Source organism: Dromiciops gliroides, chromosome 2 (assembly GCF_019393635.1).
Source record: "Dromiciops gliroides isolate mDroGli1 chromosome 2, mDroGli1.pri, whole genome shotgun sequence".
Taxonomy (NCBI): Eukaryota; Metazoa; Chordata; class Mammalia; order Microbiotheria; family Microbiotheriidae; genus Dromiciops; species Dromiciops gliroides.
Window position 1 is genome coordinate 592,971,715 of NC_057862.1, and position 22,499 is coordinate 592,994,213.

At 38.9% G+C, this 22,499-nt stretch overlaps 1 protein-coding gene across 4 annotated transcripts in view; it reads left to right on the forward strand.

Annotated features, from left to right (window-relative positions):
* The first annotated feature begins 852 nt into the window (after positions 1–852).
* EFEMP1 (EGF containing fibulin extracellular matrix protein 1) overlaps positions 853–22,499 on the forward strand; it is a 73,586-nt gene continuing 51,939 nt past the window's right edge. The window contains exons 1-5 of one of the 4 annotated variants that reach the window (XM_043988274.1): positions 853–1,054; positions 2,390–2,477; positions 3,234–3,260; positions 6,358–6,406; positions 6,595–6,867. In XM_043988274.1, the coding sequence (XP_043844209.1) occupies positions 2,397–2,477; positions 3,234–3,260; positions 6,358–6,406; positions 6,595–6,867 (430 nt within the window). In that variant the 5' untranslated portion in view covers positions 853–1,054; positions 2,390–2,396. The remainder of the gene's footprint in view (positions 1,055–2,389; positions 2,478–3,233; positions 3,261–6,357; positions 6,407–6,594; positions 6,868–22,499) is intronic. The other 3 variants (XM_043988275.1, XM_043988277.1, XM_043988278.1) reach the window with 3 other exon arrangements.

The window sequence follows — 22,499 nt, forward strand, 5'->3', positions numbered from 1 at the left end:
GCATAGTCTGAAAACAAAATATGATGAGTTCTGTGATGAGAGGGAAAGAGAATGGACAGTGTGCCCCATTAGTAGCCCCTAAGGGCTACCAGAGGAAGGCCCCCAACACGGAGGATAGATAGACCCTTGTGGAGAATTTATGAGAAGTGAGCGTGTATAAGTAGAAATAGGCTGAGAAGGCATAATGGGTTGCTATCTGAAGATATTCGTACAAACTACTAATCCTACTTTAACATGAAACCTTTAAGAATAAATGTTACGATTTGACAAGACTGGGAAGACTTCCCTTTCCCCCAAAATACTTTTCTTTGGGTGCGTCTTGCCTGAAATTCTACATTAGGGAAAGGAAGACAGGAAGAGAAAGAGGGAGAGACTAGGGGAAGGAGAGAAAGGGGAGGGGGGAGATAGGCAAAGGGGCAGAGCCTACTGGATGTTCATCTTCTAAACGCTGGGAGTAACTTGATCTCAAAAAAAAAATTTTTTTTAAGGTATAAACCCAAGCTCTGTTAAAATCTTGTGCGTCCCACAAGCTATACATATGCACGTTTTTAACTAAAGGACTGGAGAAAAATGAAGTCTTATTTCAACCCCAGAGAAAACATAGCCAAATGCGCCCCTGTCCAGCCTACGTTTTATAGTTCCCCGAAAGGCAAAGTCCAGAGGGAGGGAAGGAGAGAGGGAAAGCCTAAGGTGGACTTGTTGAAGAGGAGATGGCTGGGAGCGGTGGGAAGGAGCCGAGGCGCCAGGAGCAGGGTGTGGGGAGGCGGGGCGGGCGGGTCTGGAGAAACCCGGGAGGCCGAGGATGAGGGCGCGCGCCGGGCCAGGGCGAGAGCGCGCGGAGAACTGAGCCGCGGTCTCCCGTAGGGGCTGCCTCACTTGCACCGGCCCCGCGCCTCCCTCAGTTCCCTCCCCCTTTCCCTCCCTCTCTCCTCTTCCTCCTCCTCCTGTTGCTGCTGCTGCTGCCAGACCTCACCAGCTCAGATCCATCCAGCTTCGCTCTGCATCGCACGCACCTTTACTGCCCGGGGTTGAAGGGGAAACCTCACCCTTGCAGGTAAGAGCCCCCTGAGGTGATCATAGGGCTTTTAGTGTTTAGTTAGTGCCGGAGCGGTGGCTAAGCGCAAAAGTCCGAGTGTGCACAAGTTCATTGGTGGGTCCTGGTGAGAAACTGGGACTTACACTGCGGGAGTGTGGGAGCGACTCCGCTAGCACACGGGTCTGCGTATCTGCAACAGTTAAGATTTTAGGTATCAGGTGTGTGTGTGTGTGTGTGTGTGTGTGTGTGTGTGTGTGTGTGTGTGTGTGTGTGTGTGTATTTATGTATTATGGGGTAAGGTGATATTTCAGAATATGAGTGTCCATACATCGGAATCGATCTATGCATATAAGTTTATATTTGCACCAATGTGCTTTTTCTTCGTTCAATATATGTGTGCTTGTAAATCGGCAAGTTTGCGTGATTGTAAATGCGATTTACTATGTTTCAGATGCATGTGCTTGTAGCATTCATTATCAGCGCGAGCGTGCTCTAAGCCTTACCTCTAGACCTTCAGGAACTTAAAGTTAATTAAAAGTAGGAGCGCTTAGTTCTGCGGCTCTGCCCTCTGGAGTTAGGTAGGCTCCTCCGAAGAAGTTGGAAAACACCTCCGTGCTCTCCCAGACCACAGCCAGCTGCGCCCCCAACCTTCCCAACCCCAGCCCCGGGCTACCCTGTAAAGCTTTTCTCTGTGCCCTCTGCCTGGAGGCTATGCGAACTCCCAGGTCTGGGGGGGGGGGGGGGGCGCTGCAAAAAAAGAGCCAAGCTCTTCGGGTTGCTTATCTAATTTGCATGGGACTTGTAAGGCACTGTTAGCTGGGAACCTCTGTGGCAACTCCAATGGGAGAATTTGTGCGGGGGGAGGAGGGAACTGCCGAGAGAGAATCTCGACGGAGATGGGTGGGTAACGAGTGGGGGAAGGGAAGAAAATGCTTGGGATATCTCTACAAAAATCCTAAACTAAGGAAAAGTGTTTTTTTCCCAGGGACTTTGCTGGGCTTTGCAGCTGATTATCAGAAAGGTAGTGAAAAGCCTTAAGAAATCTGAAGTAGTGTTAAAAATACCCTACACACACACCTCCTCTCTCCAAAAGACTAGTGATGAATGCACATTATCTCCTTTGAAATCGATTGTGGTTAATTCTCCCTCTGGGTGTAGTATCCAGTGTATATATACGAACATGGAACTCTGTCTGCCAGGCGACAGACACTGCACGATGTCCAAGGGGTTTCTGCTGCTTTTTTGCAGCCTTTGGTGCCTAATTTGGCAAAGGGAAGTCACATTACACCCCTAGTCTTGCCCTTTCAGTCAGCAAAGATACTAAAAATTCATTTGTCTTGTGTTTCCTTTGAGATTCAGGATGTTGAAAATACTCTTCCTGACCACTTTGACTCTTGCTCTTGTAAGGTCACAGGAGACAGAGGAGACCATTACATACACGGTAAGGTTTGATGCAATTTGAGATAATTCAGTTTATAGAGTTTCTGTGGACCACAAGAGAGAAATTACGACCTCTGGCAGCATATGTGGGAGTGACTCCCAGAAGTCATCTAGTGTAACAGAATTTAAACCAATGCTCCAGCCTCTTTTAAGTTCAGTACTCCTAAATGGGGGCAGACCTTCAAAAGTTTATTGACATCATGAACTGAAATAAAACAAAAAACTTAATATGTTAGCCAAGGCAAGAAAAAAATCTGATTCACTAAACTAAAAGAAAGATATTATACATTCCAGACATATTCACCTAAACTAGAAAAAGGACAAAGTGGGAAGTCATTACCACTAATTGACTAAAGCTAAAAACTTAGTCACAGATTGCTCCCAATTAAAACCCTAAGTTAAAGTAAATAGAACATTACTACCGTACTGGCTTTTTTCATATGAAGGACACTAGTTTATTAAATGTCTTAAGGGTGATATGTGTTTAATAATGCCAACAGCGAGTCAAATGTTATGCATTTAAAGTCTCCCATTAGTGAGAGACTTTACTTGTTAGTCAAAACCTGGTATTGGGTAAAATGTTGTCTTAAAAATGTACTTTGTGCAAGTAAAATATATAAAATGTGTATTAGAATACATAAAATCTCCAATAGTTCTTTGAGAAAATAATTGTGTATGGCTATGACCAATGGTTAATAAAATATTGGAAATATCTTCTCACTCCTCCCATTGCCGGGAATTGATGTGGTAAGAACAGAGGAGGGTCGGGACTGCCTCACTTCTGGTAAGTTTTTTATCCTGCTTGTGTTTTCTGCTTTCTAATAATAAGTGTGATGAGGAAAATAATAACATTTACCCTGGCTTAAAATGATCAAAACAGCAGTTGATCCCAATTTGCAAATTTAGTAAGTTCTCTCCAAATATTGTAGAAATTTTTTTAATTATTGAAAGTGAGTAAACATATTACTGATAATAAACATCATCTCACTTTTTCAATGCCATGCAATCCTCAAAATGCTCATTTTTATCTGGCAAGGTGTCTTCATGTTATTCAGGCTAATTGTAATAAAACAATTTAATATGAATGATTTCTTAATTTCATGATCGGATGATGATTTCTTGTTCTGGGACTAAGCCAGGTTAGAGAAATACTAAATTAATGCATCTCCTTTTTTTTAATCTCTAGGCTTTAATGTAACTTGGTTACTTCAGCCCAAAGCACTCTCAGAAAGCTTAAATTAATTTGCTTCCCCTTTATCCAATTATTTAATAAAAGACTTGCTTTAATAAATTAGTTAACATCAACTAAAGAATGAATTAATCTTGTAAGTGAATACTTGTCATTCACTTCTACTGTCTTATACCTTACTTTACTAATCACCTAAAATTTTTTCCAACCTCAGAAGTCATATTCTGTGGATTTGTAGAGTACATAATAATTTCAAGTTCTTGATTTAGAATCCACCTATTCATGCATAATAAAGACTTCCTAAGTGCAACCAATACCCTCTTGTACTAAGCCTACATTTGCCTTTTCTGACAATATTGTGTTATGGCTACACACTAATACTAGATTTAGTTAGTATATTCTGCTTTATATAAAACATATTGAGTGTTAAGTACCTAAAAACTACTGGGGAACGCAATTTTCAATATCATACCAATTACTTGTGAGAATCAGCTTTCTCTCATAAGAAGATACTTAACAAACACTTTCTCGGGGCAGCTAGGTGAAAGCACTGGCCTTGGATTCAGGAGGACCTGAGTTCAAACAGCCTTAGACACTTGACACTGGCTGTGTGACCCTGGGCAAGTCACTTAACCCTCATTGCCCGACAAAACAAAACAAGACAAAAAAAAAAAAAGAAGATAATTAACAAACACTTTCTCATTATCTGACAAGCATTCCTATGTTACCCCTCCTTGCTAGAACCACATTTCATTAGGCAGTTATGTTAGCCGCTATTGGAGGATGGCGAGGAGCACATTCTTCATGCTCCTTGTACAGATAATGTAACACAGTGTACATGATAAAAAAAAAAAAAAGGTAGTGATCAATCTCAGGTTAGTTAGAGAAAATTTGAAGATTGGCTTTGATCTCATCCTTGAATGAGATCATTCATTGAAAGAAGTTGGCAGTGTGGAGACATAAGTTATTCTTAGGGAACAGCATGAGCAATGGCATGAAAATGAGAAGATACAAAGTGTGCAAGAAATAATGGAGATCAGAGTAGGTCATATAGAGAAAGGAGATTGAACAGAATGGAAGAGGTTAGACTAAAAGGGGTGGATTAAATGGTAAATTGAGATAGCAGGTCACAAGTTTCTGTGCAGAGGTGATTTGGTGAAGAGTGTTTGAGAAATATTATACTGGCAAGTATAGAAAGGATTCTTGTTTGTTGAGTCACTTGAGTCCTGTCTGGCTCTTTGTGACCCCATTTGGGGTTTTCTTGGCAAAGACACTATAGTAGTTTGCCTTATTTTACAGATAAGGAAACTGAGGGAAACAGGGTTAAGTGACTTGCCCAGAGTCACACACCAAGTAAGAGTCTGAGGTCAGATTTGAACTCTTCTTCCTGATTCCAACCCCAGTTCTCTATCTAGAATGCCACCTAGGATGATAACTTTAATTTTGCTCAGGGCTTTACATGTTATCTCATTTGAGTTCTACAACCCTGGGAAATAGAAGATGGGGTTCCAAACTAGGAGTCTGTTGACATAATCTGGGGGTCTAGGTGTGAAGACTCATGACTGATGTGATGATTAAAGAAATGGAACATGTTTGAATAGGAGACAATGATGTAAAAAAAATGAGCAGAACTTGGTAAGTAGTGAGGAATTTGGAGTTTGTGGAAGAGTCAGAATACTTCTAGGATACCAGGCAGGAGAAAGTCACTGTCAGTGTGAGGAAGGAAGAAGAAGGGTTTGGAAGGTCAGATGATATGGTTAGTTTTCACATATTAAGCTGATGGTATTATCAGGATATCCTCCTGTGAAATATTTACCCATAGATGACTATAAATATGTAAATGGGGAGCTGGTGAAAGGTTGAGTTTGCAGATGTAGATTTAGAAGTTATTTAATAAAAATGATCATTGAAGGCATAAGAGTATATGAGCTCAGGGGCAGCTAGGTGGTGCAGTAAATAAAGCACCGGCCCTGGATTCAGGAGGATCTGAGTTCAAATTTGACCTCAGACACGTGACACTTAATAGCTGAGTAACCCTGGGCAAGTCACTTAACCTTCGTTGCCTTGCAAAAAACAAGCAAACAAAAAAGAGTATATGAGCTCTTCAGGAATATAGATTTAGAGGCAAAAAGAAAGAAAGAAAAATGAACTTTGGGGGGATTTCCACAATGGTAGGAAGAAAAATCAGCAAAAGAGTCAAAAAATTTGAAGGAGATCTGTCATCAGTGCCATGTTGGTCAAATGAAAGAAACCATAAGAAAGTGGTTGGGAGAGCTGAAACAACAGAGAAGTCAAGGATTAGAACTGAGAAGAAAGAGTTAAATTTGATTAATAAAAGACATGCCCGGGGCAGCTAGGTGGAGCAGTGGATAGAGCACTGGCCCTGGATTCAGGAGTACTTGAGTTCAAATCTGGCCTCGGACACTTAACACTTATTAGCTGTGTGATCCTGGACAAGTCACTTAACCCCAAATGTCTCACTAAAAAATAAAAATAAAAGACATGCCCAGTTTGCATGCTTACCTGACTTCTTCCCAGTTAGATAGTGCTCAAAACACCCATCTCATCATAAATCCATGACAGAGAACACATAGATTGTCACTATAACATAAGAATGATATTTCAGGATGTTTTAAGGGAAAGTATGCAGTAATTAATTTTATGGACTCATTTTTTGATGTCTCATACACAGCAATGTACAGATGGATATGAATGGGATCCTATAAGGCAGCAGTGCAAAGGTAAATGAATTTTAAAAGCTTTATATTTTAACTTAACTTTACATTTTTTCATTTCATGAGCAATTCATTTCATTTCCATACATTTGCCATTGCGAAAAAAGTATGATGTGCACCTGAAAAGTGTCCTACTTATCAGAAACATTTTTCCCACTAAGAATATTCCTCACTTATATTATTACTGACTACAGATATTGATGAATGTGAAATTGTGCCAGATGCCTGCAAAGGAGGAATGAAATGTGTAAATCACTATGGTGGATACCTCTGCTTACCTAGAACAGCACAAATCATTGTCAATAATGAGCCGCCACAGCCTGAAAGAACCCCAGAAGCGTCTGCAAGCCGAAATAATTTTGTCATTCGAAGGACCCCAGCTGACCCACAACGCATAACTGCCCATCCTCCTCATCAGATTCAGTGTGTGGCAGGGTATGAACCAAGCGAGCAGAATGTGTGCCAAGGTAAGTGTGGATTCCTTTTTAAACATTAAAGTGCTTTCTTTATTATCATTTTTTGATGAGACTGGGTCATACAGACACCTCTTTTATTAGTGGGTATCAGTTTATCCATCCAGAATTTGAAATAATGCCGAGTGGCACCCTTATATTTTTGGTTTTTGGTTTTTGGGTTTTTGGGTTTTTGTGAGGCAATGGGGGTTAAGTGACTTGCCCAGGGTCACACAGCTAGTAAGTGTTAAGTGTCTGAGGTCGGATTTGAACTCAGGTCCTCCTGAATCCAAGGCCAGTGCTTTATCCACTGCACCACCTTGCTGCCCCCTACGTCTCTTAAAAATATAAGGGCGGGCAGCTAGGTGTTGCCGTGGATAAAGCACTGGCCCTGGATTCAGGAGGACCTGAGTTCAAATCCGACCTCAGACACTTAACACTTACTAGCTGTGTGACCCTGGGCAAGTCACTTAACCCTCATTGCCCCACCAAAAAAAAAAAAATCCTATGGTAGACATTTAAGTGGGTCATTTTTTTTCACACTAGCCACTAACTTCTTTCCTTTCTGGGAGTCAGAAACAGGAACCATGTTCCATGCTGCCATTGAATAATCTCTTCTTACCCCATTCACAATTATCACTGTATTTTAAAACTTTGATTTGACCACATTTCACGCTTATCACTAGTACCACTGGCATTGTCTTCCTGACTTTTTGTTTGTTTTTATAAAGAATGCTCATTTCTGTGTCACTGTGGCAACAACAGTAAAGTTAAACTTACAAAGTTGATAAGAATCTGGTGTTCCGAAGAGATACAGGCTATTCACCAAATAGCAGGACTGTGGTGAGGGATTTTTGTGTCAGCTTCTTCCTCTCCCTTCCTAAGCACAACCTGTTTAATTGTTTCCACAAGCCAATCGTTGCCCATCTGAGCAGTGCCTTGGAGGCAGGCTGTCCCAATAGACCTTATCCTTAAGTGTATAGACATGATAGGCATGTGACTGAAGTTGAAGCCAGCTGGAAAGTATATAACTACAAGGGTAATGTCATCCATAGCAATCTAAGTCTCATTACACAGATCTGCTTGTGACTTAGTGACACTGTATAATTCATTTCCATTCTCTACCAACATGGGCCCAAGATGACTACTACCTTCCAGTCATTCATAGTAAGAAGGAAAAGTACCACTGCCTTTGAGAGAGTGCACTGCTTTGCATCATCCTAAATGTGAAAGGGAGAATATAGCCACCATACCAAATGTTCTCAGACAGATCCCCCTGGAGCCATGTATGAGATTGCTTCTCATTCAATAGTATTTGGTCGTTATGACTATTCATTTAATGTATATATCCTACTCAAAAGATACTGTAATTTAGAATGTCCCATTCAGCAAAGAATCAACATCTGTGAAATCCATCATCTTCTGCCTCTTTTTTTATTCTAAAGTACTCCCACATCGTGTACGACTAGTAATGGGATTGTGTCACTTTTCAGAGGATTCTTCATATTAGCATCTGTTTTTTGTTACTTACATGAGTCAGTATTTAAATATTGATGATGAATTCTTAAACATCTGCATGATGTCCAGTATATTTAATTCAAAGGTTATGTCACATGGGATGGAAATTAAACTGATGAGCTGATAATGTACATTATAGTGAAGTCTGACAAAGTGTCTTGAGTTTCTTGCAAACATATCAACTTTTTGTTCTATTATTTAAATAAATAAACTGGAAAGTTTGGTCTTAGTTTTTTGAAAATTCAAGTTTTACTACAACTTTTTTTCAAAGGGTATAACTCACTTTTATAAGTACTGCCTTGAGTTTTAGGTATGTTTGTATCACTATATCAACCATGGATTTTTTTTTAAAAAGTGATAATTTCCCAGTGTTGTATACAATCACACACTATAAATGATACCATTAATAAATGACCTACATGGTACATAAAGAGTAGAACGAGGCCTAGAGTCAAAAGGAAAGAAAGGGGATAGATAAGTAGTTATAATTAAGCACTCTTGGTATTAAAACTAATTCAGAAGCTTATTCATTTATTATATTGTAAGGTCACCATTTGACATTATTGATGAGAATATACCTAAATCATATTTTGTTTTCAATGAAAAATATAAAATCCTAAAATTTTATTTTCAACTATTTAAGAATACCCAAAAAACCCCTCACAGTACTTAGTTTGGGGGAAACAATTTGTAAGCTAGAATCATTAAATACTTCACATATAGCATGAACCCAATAAATAACTGTTGATTGACTGAGTGCATACTAGTATTACCAACCAAAAAGATTCTCTCTCTAATCTATCTTGTAAAAAAAAATACAATGGGGTCTATATAATTTTCTCTTTTTTTCCTTTCTTTTTTTGTGGAGCAATGAGGGTTAAGTGACTTGCCCAAGGTCACACAGCTAGTAAGTGTCAAGTGTCTGAGGTCAGATTTGAACTCAGGTCTTCCTGACTCCAGGGCCGGTGTTTTATCCACTGCACTACCTAGCTGCTCCTGTGGCCATATAATTTTCAAGCAAGGTTAAAAGTCTTTTGGATGACTTAAGGCTTAAATTGGATTTCTTCCCACTTTACAGTTTTGCAAAACTCCTATAAATGTGGATTTACTTAATTGTTGTTAAAAGGAGGTTATTTCATATGATAACAACTGGCTAATCCGTCAAGGGAATCTGACTAACTTAAGAAGAGTCACACTTAGGCTTGTCTTATTGTTTAATCAAACGTGCAGTCCAGCTTCTTCTAATTGCCTACAGATGTATGACATTCTCATTCCAGTCCAGCAACACTAAATAATATTTTATAACCAATGTGAATGTGTGGGGACCTCTGTTTAAAACAATAGCACACTCTGAGGACCTATATTATTGACATCATACCGGAGCTTAAAGAGCCTTCTGCTTTAATAAAGATGCCCACTCCCTTTTAAGTATTGCCTGGTCGTGCCTAGTAATGCAAACACATTTACCATGAGCTGCTGCCTTCAGATAAATGAATGAATGAATGCCTAAAGATGAGTCAGACTGGCACTAAAACTATCTCTCATTTCCCCATAGACTTTTCAACAGGTGGAGTTCATCGGCGCATGATGTTTTAAAACTGAGAACATTTCATAACTTATTTGCTGATAAGTCCATACTAGCTTCCTACTTAAATAAATTTTCCATTATATTTTGGTTAATTTGGGGTGGGTTTTTTGGTTTTTTTAGTTAGTTAATAATTTTAAAACAGTTTTTAATAATATAAAACAAAGTAATTGTATTTACATCCTTTTTGATAAACTATCTTAGAGATGCTTTTTATTTAGTCATCTATGTTTTACTGACAGTTATCAATTGAATGCAAAACACAGGCTTTATATAATCTGAATATATAGTGAAATAAACACTATGCATCTCCACTATCTTTATTTCATTTTTCCAGGTTTTTTTTTTTTAGTTTTCATGGGAAAACAAAAGAGTTTTAACATGGTATAATATGTGAATAGCAATTTTCAGTGGCTTCTTGGGCAAACTTTCACCTCGAAAGTGTATAGTAGCAGCCCACAGAAAGATTTTCCAGTGAAAGAAGCTGTGTACATATAAAGGAGATAAAATTTCCTGTTACCACAAATTATACTTTTAAAAGATTATATAAATAACCTTTTACCAAATTAATTTCATATCATCATAACAATAGCTAGTGTGTGTATATTCATATATATATAAATGCATGTGTGTGCATATAATCTCTTGAAGGTTTGCCAAGCACTTTCCAAAAATCTCATTTTATCCTCACAACACTAGGAGGTAGGTGCTATTATTATCCCTATTTTACAGATGAGGAAACTGAGGCAAACAGGTTAAATGACTTGCCTGGGATCATGCAGCTCATAAAGAGTTTGAGGCTGGATTTGTACTCAAGTGTTCATAGCCACTGCCCTACCTAGATACTTTAAAAACAATGTACCACCAAATGCATCAAAGAGTAAAGGAAAACTGCCAGTTATACTTGTTTGCTCTGTATCTAAGCTCTTATTTAGTTCTCCACATTTTTTTAATATAGCAAATCATATAATCTCTATGTACCCCTTCACTTTAGCTGAAAATACCAGTTAAGACTAGGAAAGGATTTCTGTTCTCAGTGTCTTTTTTCTGTTACTCATAACTTTCTCAGAAGATAAAGACTTCATTGTGAAAAATGAAACAAAATCATCAAACCACAGGCCAGTGGGAGAAAAATAGATTCTGACCACTGTGGGGTTGGGGAAAGGGTGGTGAATATATGAGTACATAGACAAATAGATTTACATATGTTTCTATATTTCCTTCATCTAATGATTTAATTAAAAGAAACAAACATTTATGTAGTAATTAGACTAATCCTGAATTTTGTTCTTATATACAAGCAGCTTTAAACAGAAAGACTGCTGTCCTTAAATTGAGGAAACTAGGTTTGAGCCCTGGCACTGTCACCTGGGAGGGCAAGCCTGGGTGGGGCACTGCTGCCAAGGGCCTTGGGCAGCATGAGGCCACCTGGGGAGTGAAGAATAAATGAACCCTGAAAGGGAAAGAGGGAGAGTGCCAAAGACAAACCTTGCCTTAGCCACAGTTTTGCCTAAGACTGTCCTTCCTGAAAGCTTTTTGGGGGATTTCAAACGTTCATTATCCATTGTCCACAGCAATTAGATGCCATTCTGATCTACCTCATAGCCTAGGTGCTCCCAGGCTTAACCTCTACAATTGTGTCGCCGTGTGGCTAGGAACTGGAGGCCCAGATCACCTCATTTTGGCACCAACCAGCCCTCGATCTGAATAACTGGTACCATTTACTGAGTTCTGGATTTCCCTAAATCCCAGAGCCCCAGGAGTGGGTAGACCACAGTAGTTTCTTCCCAACCTTCAACCCCACCCACATCTTTCCCTGCTTTTCCATCACTAGCATGCCAATTTCTTGAATATCTTGAAGAGGATTTACTAGAAAGCACTATAGGGGAGTCAGTCAGTCAACAAGCATTTATTAAGCACTAACTATGTGCCAGGCACTGTGCTGAGCACTGCAAATGCAAGCAGAAAGACGGTCCTTGCCCTTAAGGAGCTTACAATTTAATAGGGGAAGACAACACATAAAAGAGATCTGAAAGCCAACCTGGGGAGTGATCGCAAAGCTTGGAGTACACTAAGTGCTTACTAAAAAAAGAGAAAGGACTTTTTTTTTTTTTTGGAGGGACCACAAGGCTACTTACTAGGGTGATGGATTTATCCTAGGACAGTTTCTTCTCTCCTACATTTCCCTTAGTCAGACCTGCCATGGGATTCCAGGTGTCTGGATAGACACCTGAAGAGAACCCTCCTTGTCACCCCACTTACCCCTTCCTCTGAGGATCGCCACCCTTGTGACCCCTGTGGAAGAAACTCTTATCTTGACACCCCACCCCCTTTCTCTCTCCTAATTGGTCTTCTGAAGCAAATTCAACAAGTTGGATCTTCCTCCTAGTCTATTTCATCACCTAATATCCAGTTGTCACCACTACCACCTATGACATTCAATCTAAGACTGCATGGCCCTGGCCCAGATCTGGTCCCACTGAATCTGGTTCTCCTTGCCCATACCTCATGGCTCTCTCCTACGAACACAATCTTTTGCTAGCTAGTTCATAGGATCCTTACATCATAGAATTAAACCCAGAAGAAACTCTAGAGGTCATCTAGTTCAACCTCATTTTCTATAGAAAGAAACTGAGACACAGAGAGATGAAGTGACTTCTAAATTCCTATTCTTGCGTAGTCCCACCTCTCATGAAGTATTGACTGTGGCAAATAACTGGATACCTTTTCTTGTTCTAAGCGAAAGTATTCACTCTTTCTCGCACCTGGATGATGAGTCATTGATTGTACTTGGTCCCCTCCCTATTTCACACTAAATATTTTTACGGTCTACATATGAAAATTGAATAATCATAGAGCTATAACAACTTTTCTTGTTCCCCAAACCCTCTGATCTCCCTTAACTGAGTGGGTCATTTCACCACGCTAAGCATTTAGATCTAGTGATGTTAGAACTATCTTGGAGGGGCAGCTAGGTGGCGCAGTGGATAGAGCACTGGCCCTGGAGTCAGGAGTACCTGAGTTCAAATCTGACCTCAGACACTTAACACTTACTAGCTGTGTAACCCTGGGCAAGTCACTTAACCCCAATTGCCTCACTAAAAAAAAAAAAGAAAGAACTATCTTGGAGCTTTACCTAGAAATTCTTAAGGCCTTTCCATAAGCTTCTGTAACTCTTGGGACAGCAGATTCTTAACTACCGATGTTACCATGAGCAAGTCCTCAACTGTTTCCTCAACTTGATGGACTCTAAAGGCCTTTCTAGTTCTAAATCTATGGGCCTGTTATCCTGAAAACAGTAGTATCTCTTAGCAGCTTCATCCATGGGAAAAGTCCACATCAAATATACCTATTGCATGGCCCTGACTGACAAACAGGGCAGGAAGCAAAATGAACATCTAGATATTCAAAGCTTCTACCTTTGTCAAGGAAACACTGTTTATGTAAATGCCAGATGGATCAGTTTAATCCTATAGACTATCCCTATAGGGTTGTTCTATCCACTGCGCCACCTATCTGCCCCCCCCAAAGGATTTCAATGAAAAAGGAAAGCAACAAATGGCTTAAGATATGGGGCAGCTAGGTGGCACAGTGGATAGAGTACCGGCCATGGATTCAGGAGTACCTGAGTTCAAATCCAGCTTCAGACACTTGACACTTACTAGTTGTGTGACCCTGGGCAAGTCACTTAACCCCAATTGCCTCTCAAAAAAAAAAAGTCTTAAGATAAATTCTGGGTCCTATCACTCAGTATTTATCAACATGTTGTCCACTATGATCCCAGAGAGGTTTCCTTGGACTAGTCTAACATTCAGGTCAGTTAATCAGTAAATCAACAAGCATTTGTTAAGCACCTACTATCTGCCAGGCACTCTGGTTGGTACTAGGTATATAAAACAAAAATGAAAGCCACATGAAAATGTATGGTTTTTTATTCTTTTACACTCTGTTTTCCTTTTAAAAGAACAAAGACAAGCATTTAGTCACACACAAAAGATGCTTTTATTGTTGTTCTTTAGTTTTAGTCATGTCCAATTCTTTGTGATCCCATTTGGGGTTTTCTTGGCAAAGATACTGGAGTGGTTTGCCATTTCCTTCTCCAGCTCATTTTACAGATGAGGAAACTGAGGCAAACGGGATTAAGTGACTTCCCCAGGGTCACACAGTAAGTATCTGAGGCCAGATTTGAACTCAGGAAGATGAGTCTTCCTGACTCAAGACCTGCTGCTCTATCCATTGTGCCACCTAGCTGCTCCAAAGAGTGAAGGGGGAAAACAAGTTTATCTAGGGATGTAAGTTACGTAAGGCATGGGAGGGTCGAGTCAAAAAGGAATATATAGAGTAGACTAGTGGCATCAAACTCAAATAGAAACAAGGGCCATAAAACCATACATAAGACTTCCTATCAACTGCATATTGACTTAGAGAACTACATACTGATGTTATCTTTGTTTGTTTTTACTTTTATTTATTTTGTTACATTTTTCCCCTTTACATTTTAGTCTAATTCCAGTGTACTCTGGAGTGTTATGTGGCTCTCTGGAAGAGTAGCCTTTTGTCTCATTAAAGTAACATGCAGATCTGTAAGTTAAAGCGTGCAATAGCAAATAATATCTCTCCGTGTTATGCTGCCCCAAAGAAAAAGACATCCCTATTTCTAGGGAAGTAGTTCTTTGGATTCTCCAAGGAAAAACATAGATTGAGGAACTTCTGACCTTAGGAATTAGCAGCATTTTCTCCCTGCTAACACATCCTCTTCATTTTCAAAATTAACACTTCTAATAAGAGTACTTGTAACATCTTCCATGTCTCTACCAATGTTGGCAAAGCATATAACCATTCATTAACATCAGAGAAAATAATGTTAAAAAGTTGAAGTCATATCTTTTAATTACCATCGGTGATCCAAAATAACCTTTTGATCCCAAAAGTAACTATAAATTTTCAATTACAATATATCACAAATGAAAATAAACTCAATTCAACATTTACTATTCTCAATTCAACATTTACTGTTGCCTAGCTAGGCAGTGGGAATAAAAAAAAGACAAAAATTAAATACCCCCAGGGCAGCTAGGTGGCGCAGTGGATAGAGCACCGGCCCTGGAGTCAGGAGGACCTGAGTTCAAATCTGGCCTCAGACACTTAATACTTACTAGCTGTGTGACCCTGGGCAAGTCATTTAACCCTAATTGCCTCACCAAAAAAAAAAAAAAAAAAAAAGGAAAGAAAGAAATATCCCCTTCCCTCAGGGAGCATCTGCTCTTCTGGGGCACCATAGCACTGGGCTACACATCTAAGTAGATACAAAGTAATTTGAGGAGGAGGAGGGGAACAGGACAACTAGGAGGATTAGGAAACATTTCAGAGAAGAGATGACATCAATGGGAAACTAACTTTCAGACAACTAAAATTTAGAGATTTCCGCCCCCCGCTGTATTCATTCTATTTATTGGTTTAAAAAACTGAACTACAATAGTGATAACTGAGTATATAGTACTTTAAAATTTCAGACTGCTTTCTATACCTTATCTCATCTGACCCTCATCCCTTTGAGCTGATGCTACAAGTATTATGAGGAATCTGTGGCTTGGGGCGTTTAAATGGCTTGTCTGAAGTTACACAGCTGTTACAGTATAAGAGGAGAGATTTTAACCCAGGGCTCATCAACTCCAAGTCCACCTCTCTATCCACTACACTAGACTGCCCCCAGTCATCAGGTTATCCATCTGTTCATATTCATTCTTCCTTTCAAGTTCCTAGTGAAATAAATTTCCAGATTAAGTGATCAAGTTCTTTGTTGCCACTATTCCCTTTCTTTTCATATACTTTTATTTCCCTATGAGCCTGCAATCTGGGGGGAGGTGGAGGAAGCCTTCTTAAATTTAAACATTTAGATTATTTTCCCAAACCAGGGAAGGCGTGTCAAAACATGGCAAATGCCAGGGGGGGGGGCGGTTAGGAGGGAACTTAATTTGTACTAGTCTTTTGCATCAATCTGAGAACTCATGTTAACTGTCTCCCTAGAGTATAGAACATGGCAGAATTCCAAGCAAAAGGCACAGGACAGCTTTTCTGAACAATTTTCTCTCTCTTCCTAAGTTAGTTCTTCATGTTTGGCTGAAAGTGTTATAAATTCACAGAACATCATAAGTACTGTTTCTAAATCTACATAGAAGAGATTCTGTGGCCAAAATAGAAGTGATATTTAGTATCTATCATTTCTCATTATATTTGCCACTATTCTCCTTCTCCAGGTCATATAATCCAAGGTGATTAAGGTTCTTTTTTACAAACAATATAAACAAACTGAGTATGAGAGTACAAATACAAAATACGGCCAGGTTTTCAAATATAAAAGGAAACTATGCTTATGAGAAGCTTGCCTGTTCATAAATGAGCCAATCTGCAAACTAATACATTATGTCCAGACCCAGGAAGAATGAAATCAAAGCTTTCATTACTGGTTTTAAAATTTTAATTAAATTCATTAAAATGAACCAAAAACCCTCTTCATTATTTACAAGTAAAATATACCAACATAATTATTTTAACACCATTTTGCTTTAAATGAACTTCATTCTTGAGGGAGAAGTGGGGAGGTTGAGCCCTAAATTAAATTTGTCTATACTTGGATCATTTCAAATGGACTCTTTCGTGCATACAGGATATCTAGACAGTAGCACCTCCTTACAGACATGTAAGACTTCACTTAGCTATACCATTTTAGAATGATATGCATGAAAATTTTACTACATCCCCCAAATGCACATTCTGATTCATTTCTAAAATCCCCAATTAGGTGAAAATTTTATTTCCCCAAATCCATACGCGGTATTCAGTTGGCTATTCATTGATTGATGGATTTTTACCATCTGTGACTAAGGAGCAATTTAAAGGCTCAAAGAGCCTAGCCTCTGGTAAAAAGTCTATGATGTTAAGCAGATTATCCTCAGTGATTAAATATTTTATGCCCTCTGGGATCATCTATTATCTTTTGATATTTCCTTTACAGACATAAAGAAAGCTAAAATATTGTTTTGAAAAGGAAAGAAGATCTTAGCCAACCTCCTACTCTAAAAAAGAGAAACTTGAACTAACATGTACAGTGCTTCTTAGTGGTTGCAAAAGTCCCACTTTGACTTCTTTAATTTGCAACTTAAGTTCCCTAACAATACAAGAAAAGATTTTTAAAATTACAGTGTAACCAAGTAGTTTGGCATACCTGAGGTTATCATTTCCAAATAGCTTTCTACATTGCTTTACCGTTGATCCACAATAATGTTGTTGTAGTCTAATTAGCTCAGTTCATTTTTCGTAGGGAAAATACCTAATTTTTGCTATGTGTAATTACATAGGAGAGCAAAGAGCTTTGAAATCAGAAACTATATACCAAAAGGGGGGAAACTCTGCTATAATTGAATAAATTATAGTTTTAACCAAAAAAGTATTGAAACATATGAGTACTTAGCCTACAAGGTATCTCAGTGCTTTTTGGTTGTTAATTCTTTCTGTATTTAAAAATTCATTAAAGTTTTCTGCATTACAGACTTTAATTTTTAGGATTAATTCTATCAAACATGGAGTTTTAAGGTTAAAGAAGTCACAAGTGTCGATTCTGAAAATTTGATGCCATATTTAAAAAGTTTTTTAGAATTCCTTTTATTTATAGTTTCCTTTAACTTTAAAATATTTATGTATGTTTAATGATTAATTAATATATAATTATGCATAGGAAAAAGTTTGAGAATTATTACCAAAAGGTTTGATGCTGGTGATTTGAGGAGAGAAGAGGGATAGCAGAGATGTGAATAGCTCTCATTTCTGCACAATTAGCAAAAAACACTCCTATTTTCCTTCTAGCAACCCTACCTTAACTTCAGGAAGGTATAAATAACTCTAGAAAAAGATGATCAGGGCAACTAGGTGGCACAGTGGATAGAGCACTGGCCCTGGATTCAGGAGAACCTGAGTTCAAATCCTGCCTCAGACATTTGATACTTACTAGCTGTGTGACCCTGGGCAAGTCACTTAACCCTCATTGCCCTGCAAAAAAAAAAAAAAAAAGATAGAAGCAAAAACTCTATCATCATTTGGTTTAGGAAATAGAAAGAAAAGAATATTGGCAACATCTGCTTATTCATTGTCCTTGGCTATGAACAGTCAATTAGCACTCCTGTTTGATTCTCTGACCTGGCTACTAAGTATTGATTTTGATTGCCAATAGTCTGACTTCAAAATCTGAGCTACCACCCAGATATTCTGAGAAATTATTAGAAGCATATAATTAACTCCCTAAATCATGGGGAAGAGGTTTTTGGATGTAGGCCACAAAAAATGGGCATCTAAAAAAACCAATAAGCTGCTGTCATGTTTCTGTCATCCATGAGCTATTTTTTTTAATATATCAATGTGACACTAATAACCTATCAGCAGAATTTTCATTTTTTAGTTGTTTTTCTAGTCATACTGATGAGTTGTGCAATGGATTTTTTTTTCAACTGTTCCCCTTTGCAATAAATGACACGAACTTATGAGATGACCTCTGGGAGTTAGGAATTCAGTTTATGGTTTATTCATAGGAAATAGATTTAGTTTTGGTCAGGCAATTGGGGTTAAGTGACTTGCCCAAGGTCACACAGCTAGTGTCAAGTGTCTGAGGACGGATTTGAACTCAGGTCCTCCTGACTCCAGGGCTGGTACTCTATCCACTGCACCACCTAGCTGCCCCAATAGATTTAGTTTTGAAGGAAATCTTGGTTACATAGACTAACACAGTAATTTTACAGATGAGGAAACTGAGTCCCAGAAGGGTCACACAGGGAGTCAGTAGCAGAGCAAGGTTTGAACCAGGTTCTCTGACACCAAATCTAGTAGTCTTTCCATTATACAATGCTGATTATTCTCAGGAAGGTAGCCTCCGGGGGGAAGTCAAACTCAACCTTGGCCTCAACCTTTCATCTTGTCAGTGTAGTAGATCCAATTTCAAAGAACAAAAGAAACATCTAGTTTAATTATAACTGACTGTTTACAATTGAGTTGTCAAGCATCTGAATAATTTTCATTTGCTATATCATCTGTTCAGTTTTGTTAAAAGATAATAATGGGAGAAGATTCTTATTAAAACTAGTTAATACAATCTGTAGAATGAAGTCTCATCATATAATAGGAGCAATGAGAAGCACATTTTAGTAAAAACTGTAAGTCTGGATAACCTCAGGAATGTGTACTGATCTTTGCTTATTATTACTTTCTCTAGGAGAAAGCCTCAATATTTTGTTTTTAGAAATCAACAAGTGGTCCAACCTTGCACTTGCTGAATTATTGGCACAGTTTTCTCCTTTAAAACCAAAGAGTAAACTGGATTTTTCCCAAATGTGCTGCTTGGTTTTGCACAAATGCACAAACATATAATTTATTCTACATCTAAAACTCATTCACATGCTTTTCCAGGCAGTAACTATAAACTGCATGCTAGAAAATAAAACTGCTCCAAAATTAGCAGAAGAAATCATGTCATTACAAAACATTTAGCCACAATTGTAGCCTTGCAGTATAACCCAAATAAATGATTGCAAACATTTAATAGAGCTGAGGGTGTAGGAAATTATATGAAAGGGAGGCACACTGCACAGATCCTGGTCTTACCATAGATGGCTTATTGCTGTGGATTCCATATGGCTACAAATTCAAACTAAGAAGAGACCAGTTTGTCAGGACATTTAGTCATACCCTGACCAGACTTAGAAACTTTTGAATAAAATCAAAATAAATGATTGTGGGCCTGTCAAGAAAGTAGGCATCTATTAAATGCTGTTGAATGCTAATTAATCAGGTTAACTTAAGGAATAAAAAAGATCAACTGGATAGGGTAAAATCCTGATAGATTAATGTATTTGTAGATATGTAGACTCCCTCCAGGTATGCAAATCACAGCCCTTCTTTGCCATAGTATGTGGTGTTCATTTGTGGAAATTTATTTTGATTTGGGGACCCTACTTTTAGGCTGAGATTAGAAAGCCTTAGGCCCTCAGGGTCTCTCCCCCTCCTCTTCAGCTTCAGCTGAGCGAAAAAGCCTTGTGGGCTGTGCAAGACGCCAGGTCAGACAGCTGGGGGGAAAAAGAGCCCCCAGCTCCCTCCGACCTGAGCAGAGCTATCTGAAGGATAGCCTGTGCTGAGGCATGGGGCTTGAGAGCACACCTGGCTTTAGCATAAAGTAATTCCCTTTCTACACCCCTACCCCATCAGTTTTGCTCACGGGAATGTAAATCCTCTTGCTCTGAATCTGCAAAGGGTTTTGTTTAGTTTGTTTTTAAAATACAGACAATCTTAAAACAAAAATGGCACATAAGCCTTCCTATGCTTTGGATAGGAGTCAAACTTGCTCAGGTAGAATTTGTGGCTCAAAACGGCAGCCAAGGCCTGGCTGAAGAGGACATATGATACCACAAGCCACCAGGTAAAATTGTAGAATCCAAAGGTGATAGCCAAGGACACATAGATCATCAGTTCTGCAAAATAATTAGGGCCAGAAACATATTCAAACCAGTCTCCAAAAGGAATTCTGTAGTTAGAGTGAATGACCTTTCCTGAATCATTTTTCCTCATATTAGCCAGGATGACATGACACCTGTGCTGATGGACATCTGGTCACATTAGATCATAAGATCATAGATTTAGATTCAGAAGGTACCTCAGACACCAACCACTTCATTTATAGATGAGGAAGCAAACTATAGAGAGGTTCAATACTTGCCCAAGGCCGCTCAGGTGGTAAGAATATGAGGCAGAATTTGAATTCAGCTCTTTCTCCAAGTCCAGTGTTCTGTCTACTACACCATTCTGCCTCACTGGAGTAGGACTTAGTGGAGGAACTTAATTCAATTAAAGACAAATTTTAATTGAACTTCTACTAAAGACAGGGTGCTTTCTTAGGGCATATGGAAAAGACAAAGTATAGATAAAACCCCTATCCTCAGTCTAATTGGGGAAATGGTATAAACACAAAGAAAGTTAAACAGTAATACAGTAGTTAAGTAACAGTTCCATACAACAATGCCAGAAGTGGCATGTGCAAGATGTGACACATTTCCACAGAGACAATAAAAATATAGTGCTGTCTCTTGGTATCTGAAATAGTTTCTACTCCTGTTAACAAAGCCATGAATTGGGAAAAACAAGGAAAACATGTCCTGAAAGCTTGAAGTAAGACAGGACTCTGCTTTGGGCAGCCAGTTATCCTGGAACAGATCTACTCTTTTTTTTTTCTTTTTTTTTTTGGTGAGGCAATCGGGGTTAAGTGACTTGCCCAGGGTCACACAGCTAGTAAGTGTGTAAAGTGTCTGAGGCCGGATTTGAACTCAGGTCCTCCTGAATCCAGGGCCGGTGCTCTATCCATTGCACCACCTAGCTGCCCCCAGATCTACTCATTTTGAAAGCACAGAATGTATTATTAATCAGTCAACAAGCATTTATTAAGCCCTTACTGTTTGCCAGGCACTGTGCTAAGAGCTTGGTGTACAAAGAAAGGTAAAAATACAGCCCCTGTCCTCAAAGAGTTCACATTCTAATGGAAGAGACAACATACAAATCACTACATCCATGTAAGATGTGTATACAGTGTAAGTGTGAGATAAAATGAGAAGGCAATAGCAGTTGGGGTCGGGGGAGGCAGGGTCCAGAAAGGCCTCTACAAGATAGTGCATAGGTGTGTTTGTAGGTAGCAGGGAAGCAGCCAGTAGATGGGAAGAGATTGAAGTTTAGTGAAAGAGTGGGATAATAGAGGGGGAAGTCTTTTACAGAAAACAGGATGGAATGGGATCAAGGGGATATCTATAAAAGGTTAATCTTGGCAAGGAGAAAGACCATCTCTTCTTGTGACACAGAGATGGAGGAAATAGTGAGGGAGGATGTCTTAGTGATGTGAGATGAGGAGGAGTAGAGAAGAGGGAACTCTTAGCAAATGGCCTCAGCTTTTTGGTGATCAATGAGGCAAGCACCACAGCTGAGGTGGTTGCAAGGGGATGAGGGGGAGATTGTGCCATGGGAGATTTGAAAAAGGATGAAAAGGTTTGCAATGGTTGCTAGTGGAGAGTGAGATAGTGAATTAATGAGAGAGGTGTAAAAGAATTGCTAGTCTGCAATGAGGGATGAAATGAGGTAATAGCACTCTAATTTATAGTGGATCCAGTCACCATGCTCTGAAATTCTTCAGCCATAATTAAAAATAAGCTATGTGTATGTAGTATTTTTTAAGTAATGCCATTTTATAATTGCTAAATGTTTAACTTTTGATATTCTCCATGAGTATTATTAAGAGATATTTTCTTCCCATGAAGAATGGGATTCATTTTCCCTTTATTATTTTTAATTGTAAGACCCTCAAATATAAAAACAGTAATGCTTAACATGGTGCTAGCCTGCCAAAGTCACCAGCTGCCTGGTAAATGGTTGTGGATGGTGAAGTTGATGTAGTGTGTCAGAGTGAAAAAGGATCAATCAGTCAATAACATCTTAAGTACCTACTAATATCTGTGCTAAGTAC